The sequence below is a fragment of the Anopheles ziemanni genome, chromosome 2 (genome assembly GCF_943734765.1).
Source record: "Anopheles ziemanni chromosome 2, idAnoZiCoDA_A2_x.2, whole genome shotgun sequence".
NCBI classification, from domain to species: domain Eukaryota; kingdom Metazoa; phylum Arthropoda; class Insecta; order Diptera; family Culicidae; genus Anopheles; species Anopheles ziemanni.
The window spans coordinates 79,503,210-79,514,613 of NC_080705.1; the positions used below are offsets into that span (position 1 = coordinate 79,503,210).

At 46.4% G+C, this 11,404-nt stretch overlaps 1 protein-coding gene across 2 annotated transcripts; it reads right to left on the reverse strand.

Annotated features, from left to right (window-relative positions):
- Positions 1–81: 81 nt before the first annotated feature.
- LOC131293967 (ribosome biogenesis protein BOP1 homolog) lies at positions 82–3,110 on the reverse strand. 2 transcript variants are annotated; one of them, XM_058322026.1, is made up of 6 exons: positions 2,913–3,110; positions 2,494–2,814; positions 1,281–2,433; positions 730–1,217; positions 358–653; positions 82–280 (listed from the first exon to the last, which is right to left on the reverse strand). In XM_058322026.1, exons 1-6 carry the CDS (start codon positions 3,045–3,047, stop codon positions 127–129), a joined length of 2,547 nt encoding a protein of 848 aa, XP_058178009.1. In that variant the 5' UTR covers positions 3,048–3,110; the 3' UTR covers positions 82–126. The 2 variants fall into 2 exon arrangements, with proteins under 2 accessions (XP_058178009.1, XP_058178002.1); XM_058322019.1 differs by having other exon boundaries at positions 1,281–2,814.
- Between the last annotated feature and the right edge of the window lie 8,294 nt (positions 3,111–11,404).

Here is an 11,404-nt window from a genome sequence, read left to right on the forward strand (position 1 = left end):
CTGTTTTATTCATTGTATTAATAAATCAAAATAACCTAGGAGGCTGGTGCATATGTTTGATTGTAGAAGTTATGCAAGAAACGCTCGATCAACCTAAACACATCACGGTGCTCGGACGTCCCGAGTTTACGTGAAAAGACGGACCGTACTGTCCGCTCCGGACGAGAATACCCACGGTTGAGTTGGATGAAACACGACATCGAACACGGCGAAATCGTTCACGCGGCTATGCTGCTCCAGTCGTCGCAGCGGCACAATAAGGGGATTTTGTAGTAGATCACTGGAAAGAGGGAATGGAAAAGGCGGTGTTGATTTAATTACAACTATTACGAGCTGAATCGAGCAACCACGACTTACTTGTACACCATGCCGTGACACACGATCACGCTTCGATCATCGCTCGCCGAGGCAAACAGTGGATAGCGCTGATGGAACGCCACATTTCGCACGGCCGAATTGTGAAGACGCAGCTGCTGGTACGGTTTGGTCGAGAGGTCCAGGTCGAACCACATCAGCTTCTTCTCGTACGTGCCGACCACCAGATTGTCACCCTTCGGATGGACCGCCATGCTGGAGATCCACTTGCAGCCCGGGTACAGCTTCTTCAGCAGCTCCTGCCGGACCAGGTCGTACACGCGCACGTGCCGTTGTGTCTGTGGAAAATGGTGCGATTATATTTCAGGAACCCGCTACTAACCGATCTTTCTTTCACAGGAAGCGACTTCTTACCGCCACGAAGAGACACGGTTTAACCGGATGGAACAGGACGCACTGGACCAGCCCTTTGCTTTTCGAGAACGGCAGCTGTGAGCGACGCTTCGAAAGTTGATGGATCAGCACGGACCGGTTGGCCGCGTCGGGCATAACGCTGGCAAAGTAGTCACCCCGTCCGTGCCATGTCACCTGCTTCACCTCGCGGAAGTGTGTTATCACCACCCGGACGCCCGCCTTCCGTTCTTCCTCCGTCACCTCACCCCACTGGACGGCCGTTTGGATGCGCTCGTTATCGACCGTGTCGGACCGCGGTGCCTCCGCCAGCAGATCGTCCGTTTTCTTCACCAGCAAATGATCGCCCACCTTCGGATTGATGAGCAGGACACGCTTACCGGTCGCGACCGCCATCAGCGATATTTTGCTGTTCGGACACCAGGCAACCGAGCGTACAATGTCCCCGGTTGGGATCGTGCGGATGCAACGTGCGGTGGAAATTTCCCAAACTGGAATTAAATTAATCATGGTAAATATAATGAAGTGCGCGCATTACATAGGTTGGAACTTACTTTTGACAGTGTGATCATCTGATCCGGTCACAATATATTCGCCCAACGGTTCCACGCTCATAGTGCGAATCATATCCGTGTGGCCCTTGTAGATTAGGTTCTGCAGCGTCGGGAACGGTTGCAGCTCGCGCGGCGATGGAAGCTTCGGGACCAAATACTCCGGTCCGACCGTGACACGCGTCCGCTTGCCACGCGGGCAAAGGTACAGATCGAGGCAGCGAATGAAACGCTCCTTGATGTAATTACTGTACGCCGGAACCTCACGCAAACTGTTGAACTTTTGCGGGATAAAGTGCAGCTTCCTCTTCCACGGTTCGTCCTCGTAGCGCTTCCACTGCTCCATCTCTTGCGCGTTGAACAGATACTCCGGCGGCGGGTTGTACGATTCGGCGTGATGTGGCAGTGGCCGTTTCGGTGCCACAACGTGATCGTGAATACGGCGCATCTCCTCCTGCCCATGGTCGGTTTCCCAGAGCATGTAGAACTTCGGTCCCTTGCTGTTCGCCGCCAGCCGACGCTTTTCGGCCTTCGTCTTCATCCAGCCCATCTTCAGGGCGTGCACATACTTGCCGATACGTTGCCTTTCTGCCTTGCTCGGCAGGAATGACTGCTTGCTATCGGGAATGTTCCGAATGGGCATCTGTTCCACCTCCGACGAGAACCATTCGATCCACTTCCCGTAATCGTCGTACTCGGCGTCCGGATTTTGGCCGGCCATGATGCGCTTGATGAGCGCCACGTCCTCCTCGGACAGGACCACGTTCTGGCCCGTCTGCGGATCCTTTACCGTGCGCCCAAAGTCCGGATCTTCCATGCGCTTCAGGAACTCGTCGATAGCATCGCCCTGCTTCGCCTTGACGATCTTCTTCGCATCCCAATCGTACCCGATGTGCTTGTAATCGGTGTACCAGTGCATCGGTATGTTACCGACCGTGTTGCGGATGTCCTCCTCGTCCGACGTGTCACCGTCGGCATACTCATCCAGTGGTTTACCCTTCTTTACCTCTGGCATGGGAGGGAAAATGCCAACACCGCGTACTTTCTTTACAGCATGTTTCTTTAGCACCGACTCAATCTTTTTCAGTTTCGGTATATCGTCATCGTCATCGTCATCGTCATCGGCATCATCATCGGCATCATCTAGTTTAGCATCCTTGTCGGAATCATCGACATCTGCTTCAGCAACCTCTCCTTTGGCTTCATTCTTTGTGACGGCTTTCTTAACACTGTCCAACTTTGTCTCTTTCTTCTCTTCTTCCTCCGGGACATCTTCTTCGAATTCGCTGCTTTCATCTCCGTTGTCCTCCTCCGGGGAACTGTCGCTGTTCACGTCAGCGGCCGAATCATCGTCGTCCTCTTCCGATTCATCGCCGTCTGCGGTAGCGGCTTTCTCCACGTCTTTGATCTCAGCTTCGTCGAAGTCGGAATCGGCACTCTCGAAGCTCAATGCTTCTTCATCGTCCGAGACGTACTCCTCGTCGCCCTCCGAATCGCTGCTGTCTGCATCGTTATCGATGTTTCCGAGAAGGTTTTCCTGCACAAATCGTAAAGCGGAAGTGTTAATACATCCTGTCTAGCAATCCTTCGATACGAAACAACACATTCGATACCGGCACTTTAGCATACACAAACCTTATCCGATTCATAGTCGCTCGCTTCGCTATGGTCGCCGCCGGTTTCTTCCAATTCCTGCTGTGGGGCATTTGTTTCCTCTGTCTCTTTGTCCGATGCTTTTCGTTTAATAGTGTTTCGTTTGTTGGCAACCATTTTTTCGCCAATATTTTATAATAAAACACTTATAAAACATGTACCACGCCGCTTTTAGGCACGTGCGAGATGTTTGACAGCTGTATGTTGACAGCTGTAACAAATGAGGGTATTTCAATTGGGAGGACGGAAACGATACAAACTGTCAGATTTCTCGACGCGGTCCCATACAAAAGGTAAACAACATCTTTGAAAAAAGCGAAAAAATAGCTAGCCGCGTCGTTTCGTTTCCACGTTTGTCTCGACACGTAGGTGGCGTCGTTTTGGATCGTCAAGACGGCCAGCCATTTTTTCGCTTTTTTCAAAGTGTTGTTTACCTTTTGTATGGGGCAGCGTCGAGAAGTGTGTCGTTTCCGTCCTCCCAATTATTAAATCTTAGTTTATGAAATTCTGAGGCGTAGGTGCAGAAACCTTGGTTGGTATTTTCTGCTGAAATAACAAATTTGTTAATAACTTTACAACTGCTGAACCGATTTGTACATGTAACCCCTTAAATGAAAGGTCTGCTCAAGACACTCAACTTTGTGTAACAATAGATTATTCTATATTTTCTAGGTTTTGAGAAAGTTTATTTTTCGAAAAGCTTCGGAAATCTACCGGTTTGACTGGAACAAGGTATTCAATACTTCGAATAGCCATTTAGGCGAAAAATTGCCAATTTGTTAATAACTTTTGATTCTTTGAACCGATTTTCACGATACGACGGATTGGGACTCGGATTGGGTTCGAAGATCCGGATCTCTCAATGGATTTGAATCGAAAGATTCGAATCCCTGTAGGGATTCAGTTTCCCCATCACTAAACAGCTGGTTGACAGTTTCGAAGCGTTACAATACGTTACAGCTTAACGCGTTACCGTAAAAATGGTAGGGCATTCAAGGTCCACAAATAATATGGATCAAATGAAATTATAGAAATTATGTTTTTTTTTAAATATTGGGCAATTGTTTATTTCTTATCAATATCGGAAAAAACAATAAAACAGTGCAATAAAAATAAGAAAAGGTAATGATCACGTTATTCTTAGCAAAAACAAAAAAAATATAAAATGATTACTTTTTTCAAGGAGTAACGAGTAGAAAAATAATAATACTAGGTAAAAAAGAATTATCAAATCAATTGTAACGAAATAACATTTGAAAAGCATAAAATCTTAACATACATCATTATTTCCTGTAAAACACCATGCGCCTCCTTCGTATTTTCAATCTTTAAAAAACAGCAGCAGCACATTAGTTAAGCATCTGCTTTCCCCGACTGCTAACAACACGCGTTTTCACACTACAAAGTATGAATACACCGAAAATGTTGTATGTTGATAAACGAAACGATGCATATGTTGCGGGAGGGACAAGGGTGGTAGGGTGATAAATTTTCCATTTGTTGATGTAAGCCAAAACGCGTGCTTGAATGTGAACGAGGGAAAAATTCTCTCTTGGAGTTTTTCCAACCAACACACACTCTACTAGTAGTTTCTGTGGAGGTGGGTGGAAATGGTAAAGGTAAATATCTTCACTGTAAACCGGGAGAGCCACCTGATCTGGATCTAGAAGCGTAGGGAGAGACAGTATCGCAGAAAGAAAAACCACCTACACACCGATCCACGAGAATACTCCCCTGTGCACATCCTTCTCTACCCTAGCAATTTCCCCCCGGAGGGGAATGAGCAACTAAACCGACGGGTTAAAAAAAGAATAAAGTAAGCACGGTGAGATCGCTGGCGAGATGACCGGAGAAAAACTCCAATACCATTGCTGGCGGGTTTGTTAACTTGCTCGTGAGAAAACGGTGCCCTACATTCACGCGGGGTTTTCCTTTGTGGAAATGGATGAACAAAACGCTCGGTAGCCCGCTCGCTGAGAGCCTGCGTGACCAGAAGTGCACGAGGTTTTCACCGTGCCCATCGGAGTAGCGGATTCCTGTGCTGAAACACAGCTCGCAAGAGCCGAGAGCGATATCGTTCGTCGGAGGAGTTTTCCGTCGGAAAAAACGACCTTTCTCTCGTCAATTAGGAAACGTTATTGAAGTTAGCTTAGTGTCGGGCATACGTAGGTACGGTAGTGCAGCGTTAACAGTTAAAAATAATTGCACCTTTATGGCTGTAAAACAATATGTGGAACGTCGTTTAAACGTCGGTCCCGTAGTGGGTAGTGAACGTGATCATGGCATGCTAGAGTAGTGTGAGAACGGTATGCGATAAAGTTTCATCGAACATGTAAGAAAAACCCTACGGCCCAAGAAACCACTGGTACAGCCAGTGGGGGAAAAAACAAAAAGAAATCACAATATTAAAAACTCCAGCCCAAGTAGTAGCATAACCATTCCGATCCGATTGCTTGTCGATCAGTGAGAGAAAACAGCAGCGTTAAAGAGAAAGAGAGAGACAAAAGAGAAAAATTAAGTAAAGAAAAATCAGGAAAAGTAACAACCTGAATGGAACTACAAAAAAATGGAAAATTACATGCTGGCAAGCCATGAAGAGAACCGGGAGCGAACCGCGTGCCCAAATTGAGACGATTTCCTTGCACAGTAGTGTGTATGTTTGTGTATGACGGCTTGGTGCGACTGTATGCGTGCCCGTGTGTAGTGTGTAGTTAACGCCATATTGGTTTTTGTTTCGCCCTCACGGAAAGATATAGAAATTGGGCGCTCGTGCCAGTTACGGTGAAATTCGCGTGAAAAACTTGCACTGGCGCGGTCCTGGACGCGACGGGTTTTTCGGTAGTGTTTTCCTCGCCGGGGGCAAAGAAAAGCGAAAAGCGCCTCCATCACGGAAGCCACGGCCAGCCTGGGAAACCCATCATTCGGTCGTGTGCACGCTGCTGCTGTGTGGAGTTCTTTTCGCTTTCCTTACCGTCATCGTGTGGCTTTGTGCGTTCTGGCAGGTGTTCGTTGCGAGCGCGGAAAAACCTAACCACCCTGATAACCGCTGCTGGCTGGTGGCGTTGACGGACCACCGTTTTCCCATCCAACGGTGGTCAGTGCGGATCCATTCATTCGGTGGTATCTTTGTGGGGTTTTTCCTTTTCAGCTTTTGCATGCACAGTGGTCTCCTGTTTACGATTAAGGTGCGTTCTCTCGGGGGGATGGGGTGGTAGTGTGGAAATTGCCGAGGTCAGGAGCACATCGCCCTTTGGCAGCGTGACATATGAGTTGGCCCCACGGGCATTCGGTGTGTCGGAATGCATGAGGGGAAATGTAACGGCCCCATGCTCACTGGTCAGTCGTAAATTGTGTCCATGGTGTTCACGTCCCAGTACGTGCCGAAAAAACGAGCTGTTACGGTGCGAATCGGGGCCATTCACAGAATTCCGAACCTCCATCAGTGTCTGGCATGCTTAAAACCGTCCAATCCATCCCAGTAACCAGCGAAAAGTGTGTACTCTTTGTGCGAGCTGCTCCTGCAAAACCATCATCCAGCAGGTGCATGTGTACGCGTGTGCGCGTGTGTGTGTGTGTGTGCGCATGTAAGGGTTGGAAAACAAAACAGGGAAGATCCCTCCGTTGCCAGAAGTGTAGTCCTTGGTAAAAAAGGAAGCCTCCCTATTGCCTCACGAAAATGTGTGGAGAGAAAGTACTTTTCCTCAGCTGGAGACAATCCCTTCACCGGGTCGGACGATGTTTCTTCTCGAGTTTCCCTGCCTGTATGTATGTGTGTGCGTGCATGCGTGGGTGTATTTGTAACTGAAACAATCAGGGATGTATGATTTTAGGAAAACTTTCGGCCAGCTGCTCACGCTACGTGGAGATAATGTAAAATATCTCCGCCAGCGTTTTCACTTGATCGTTTTCTTTCCATGCTGAAACATTAATACTCGAAGTGACCAACAAAAAGTAGGCCGTGACGGGATGATATAAAAAAAAATATAGAAAGAAAAATTCAGCAGTAACGGAAGTCGTCGTGGGAACGTTTGAAACGGCAGAATTTCAGTTTTCATCGGTTTACATTTTGGTGTAGTGCACTGGTGTGTGTGGAAAAGCAGGGAAATAAGAATGCGGTGGGGTAGATGTGCCCGAGTAAAAACTAACACGAGAGAGCGAAAAAGATAGATAGCAATAGATGCACACGCCTATGAATGAACAGAGAGCAAGCAGCGAAGCGAACAAGTGAACCGAAAGAACCAAAAGAAAAAAAAAGGTAATCTCACGGGAGTAGAAGGAGAGGTTTTCCATGGGGTAGTTAGTGACCGCGGAAAACTGCTTCCATCCCTCCCTTGAAATAACTCACCTGTAAGCCTACTGACCCACAAGAAAGTCGTGTGGTGACGAGCGTTGGAGACGGTGATATTTTTATGCTCACTTGGAATCCGGTTCCTTCCGGTCCGGTAGGTTCGTGGGGACGCTGGGAAGCTGAGGTGGCGAGCGCGTGGTGGTGAAAACGAGCCTATCTTCATCTGCACTCATTATCGTTATTGCCATCTACTACTGACAGATAAAACGAGGTCTTCAGTTGCTCGTCACAGCTTGCTCGGTTATCGTGATTTGTTTTACTCAGGTCGTCTCCAATCGAGTGTTTTGTTCTGTATGTATGTGTGTGTGCATCTTATTCATATGCATTTTTTTAAAAATAATTTCTTCGTCTCTGACATACGCAGCAGGCCAGAGCTAGTGCTTCAAAGCCGGTTAGAACATAGAGTATAGTGAACCGCTTACAAACCCCCCTAGTGGCTTATCTACGTATCGGAAAGTGTGCAGACGTCAGTTTATCAGTATCAATCGTGGTCGAAGGTGTGTTGAGCCAGTAGTGTAGAGTGACAGCGTGATTCGAGATATAGCCATCGATACCGTCATCGTGTCGAGGCAAACCCCCCGGGGCTGGATAAGCTGCAGCAGCCTTTCGATATCCATTCGTGCTTCTCAACCCGTAAGGACCAAGCCATCTTTCCGTCAGCAAGCAACGGAAGTGCACTAGGGAAGCGTACACGCCACGATACAACGACGCGATAAATCTTATCGTAGGGTTACCATATCCCTCTAGTGCGACACCTTCTTCCGGCCCGAGCAGTTTCCCAGCGTCGAGGCGGAATGTGCAGCAATAAAGTGGAAAATATGGCGTTCGTATCCTGCAACCGGCGCCAGGAGTGACAAGCAACTAACAAGCACCGCAAGCAAGAACGGACAAGTTTAATTTGTTCAGCTCCGCTCGTCCGTTCTTTTCCGTTAACTACTTCTAACGTATTATGCACCGACGGTAACGGGCCATTTCTGCCGGGATCAGCGTTCGGAGACTGCAGGGGACAGCTGTGAGGGGGCATTCGACACCACCAGCTGGGCGGAGAAAATAGAAAAGGCGTGCCGGTACCGGAAGGGGCAACGCGGCACAACGCAACCAATGAACCAGCAGCGGACAGGCAATCCCGAGGATCAGCAGCAGCAGCAGCAGTAGCAGTAGCAGCAGCGAGCCAATAGGTCAAAACGCAACAACAACGATTAATCAAACGGAAAGCTTTTGAACACGAACGAAACCCAGCGGGCGTACGACGGGGCGGTACGACGCGAAGGAAAACGGCCGGGGGATAATACGAAACGACACACAAACACAGCTACAAACCTTCTAACGGTCCTAGTGAAAAGCAGCGAAAAAGCAGAATCATTCGGAAAAATTGCCTGGACGAATTCTCCTGTTGCCGAAAATTCGTCCATACAAAGCAAGGTAAGGCTAGCAAAGAATTCTTGTAAATTTCCCGCTGTTTTCCTGTTATTCTCATAAATATTTTAGTTATTTACACATAAAGCTATATTTTACATTGATTTGCCTTTCTTAGTATAAACTTTAAAAGTCAAATGCTAATTCTTGTTCAACCATTTGTCCAATATTACAACAGAATTCTTTTAGACAAGATTAATTCGTAGAACAATTTTCCTTCTTTGTCACCATCGTCTTTGAACGTTTGGTAAATAGATAATTGGCCATATTTAAAATATTTGTTATAAGTACAATAACAATTCAATGGTAACGAAACCGTTTCTATTATTCACTTCGTTGATTTACTGCTACAAAATTGGTTGGAAACCAATTTTTGCATGTTCTCTTTTCGACTCGGCACGAAGTACAAAAATTAACTTTAAAATGGGAATTCAAACTAAAAAAACGATTTTTCGCTGAAAAAATACATTCATTACCAAAGTTTTAAATAATTACGAATCAGACACCAGTTTTTTTTGCAAAACTTGTAGCATTCGTCTCGGCCATAGAAAATCGGCCTATGAGCGCCGGGGCTCACCACCTCGACGGCGTGGGTTCGAATCCCAACAGAGAACAGACCCTCCTCTCTACGAGAGGACTGACTATCCACATACTCACAGGGAAAAAGTCTGTTTAGTCCCTTATGGGGCAGGCATGACCGAAGACGGTCGTTACGCCAAGTAGAAGAAGTATTCGACTTATTATGGAAATTTATAGTATAATAAGTGCTATACACTATAATACTTATAGTGCAGAGTTCTGGTTGTGATTCGATGTCTCAATAAGGCCTAAAGACCTACAACCAACGCCACTGCGCACAGGCAGAGGCTCAAACTAAGCAGGGGCTTGTGGTCCCGAGCTTTCGAGTTTCCCATTTTTTTTTATTTTAATATTGTTATTATTTTTATAGTTTTACAACAAAGTTGCTTGTTCCGTGATGAGGTTGTGAATTTGCTTTAGAATGCAAATAATTTAAGAATATGAAAATGTCAGAATGATTCATCTATTCTGAATTGTATTTTGCCCTGTTTTCTGGGGTTAAAATATGAGATTGATGCACAGACGTAAATGAAAGAGATCAGTGTAGAGATTTAATTAAAGAAGAGGAAAAAGCTCACAATAGTTTAAGGATAATGGACATGGATTAGCAAAAGTAATGTCCGGCACATTTCCAAGCAAAGTAATTTTGATTAACATTATTCGTGCCTTTTCAAACATGTCATGACTGGCAATTTTAAATTGCCGAAGAAAATTAATTTAAATAAAATAAAAATAAATTACTTATCAATTTGGTTCATAGAAATCGTGGAAAATAATTTTTTTGAAAAGTTATTTATGTTTGATGTTTTTGCATCAAATGACGCTTTGTAAATCAGGCTTTTGGCAATTAAATTTTTCCAATCAACTAACATTAAGGAAAATTGTAGTTTAATTTTAATTTGATTCTCTATTAAAAACATGTGGTTTAATCAAAATTAATTATTTTATAAATTTTGAAATCTAGAATTGACTGGTGAATGTTTTGCATGTTTTTGCGGCCTTCAACTTATGGCTGCCGTAGACCGCTTAATCCGTCTCTGCGCACAGGTTGACTGCGCGACAGAGTTAACACACTGAACCCTGGTTTGTAAAGTTCATATAAAAACAAAAACTTTTTAGGAAAACACAAAATCCCTCCATCTGTTATAGGGACTATTTTCGTAGCCACTTTTTTCAATTACCCTCCAAACAAGTCCACTTTGGTTTAAGTAATCGGTTGCTTGCTTAAAACCCCGCACAGTGAACGGCAATATGATTGGCCTTGATTGTTTAGTAAAATATGTACTCAACACACGCATTAGCTCACTCCCTCGGCATTTATCGAGTCTGGGGCGAGGGGTTTAGAATAAAAGAACAACAACGGCGGAAAAAGGCGGCATGAAAAATTCATCCGCCCGCCGTTCGGTTCGCGAGCGACGCTGGAAATACGTCGCACGGTGTGAACCGACGGAATTCAATTATTTAAAGCTGTTTCCCTGTCGATGTCGCACACCGACCGGTTTCCCCTCCGTCGCCACTGGCCCACCGTTGGCCAACGCTTTAGTTCCCCTCCCCCGCTCCCCATGCACCATGTGCTACCGCCTTCCTGCGACAGGAAGGTGACTTTGAGCAGATTTGAATATGTGTTAATCCGTAATGAGTGTGGCATGACGTGGCAGGCGTTTGTGTGTGCGTACATGTTTGTATGTGTGCATGTGGCTGGTTGGTTTCGCACCAGCACACCCTCGGGGTGCGACTGCCACGGGATGCGAACGCGCAAAACGAGGCCCAGATCATTGAAGCATTGGGATTCCTGGACGAACCGTTCGATTGGGTCCGAGGGGGTTGCTGAGGGGCCCAGGTAGGTGGTTGTTTCATCCCACCGTGGTGTTTGGAAAATGCTCGCTGTTGTTGACGTTTATGCAATCAATCGAGTAGCGCGAAACTATGCTGTGTTTATGCTAATGGTATCGATTGCCTGACAAACAACCCCAATCCTGGCCTCCGGAAAGCGTGCGCAAAGTGCTGCCGGGCTGGTTCTGGTGTGCGCCACCACCATTGACACAGCGTTGACATAGGGCGCCCTTTGTTGATAGATTGTCCTGAAAGCACCCCTTGAGTTTGGGTGCAGGGCACCGAGAGGTGAAGGGTA

Excerpts from the sequence above, each read along its gene's own strand:
- LOC131293967 (XM_058322019.1), bottom strand. The coding sequence starts at position 3,047 with ATGGTTGCCAACAAACGAAACACTATTAAACGAAAAGCATCGGACAAA. Across the intron at positions 1,218-1,280 it reads AGATGATCACACTGTCAAAA|TTTGGGAAATTTCCACCGCA; the intron begins GTAAGTTCCAAC and ends ATTTAATTCCAG. Across the intron at positions 281-357 it reads TGTCACGGCATGGTGTACAA|TGATCTACTACAAAATCCCC; the intron begins GTAAGTCGTGGT and ends CCCTCTTTCCAG.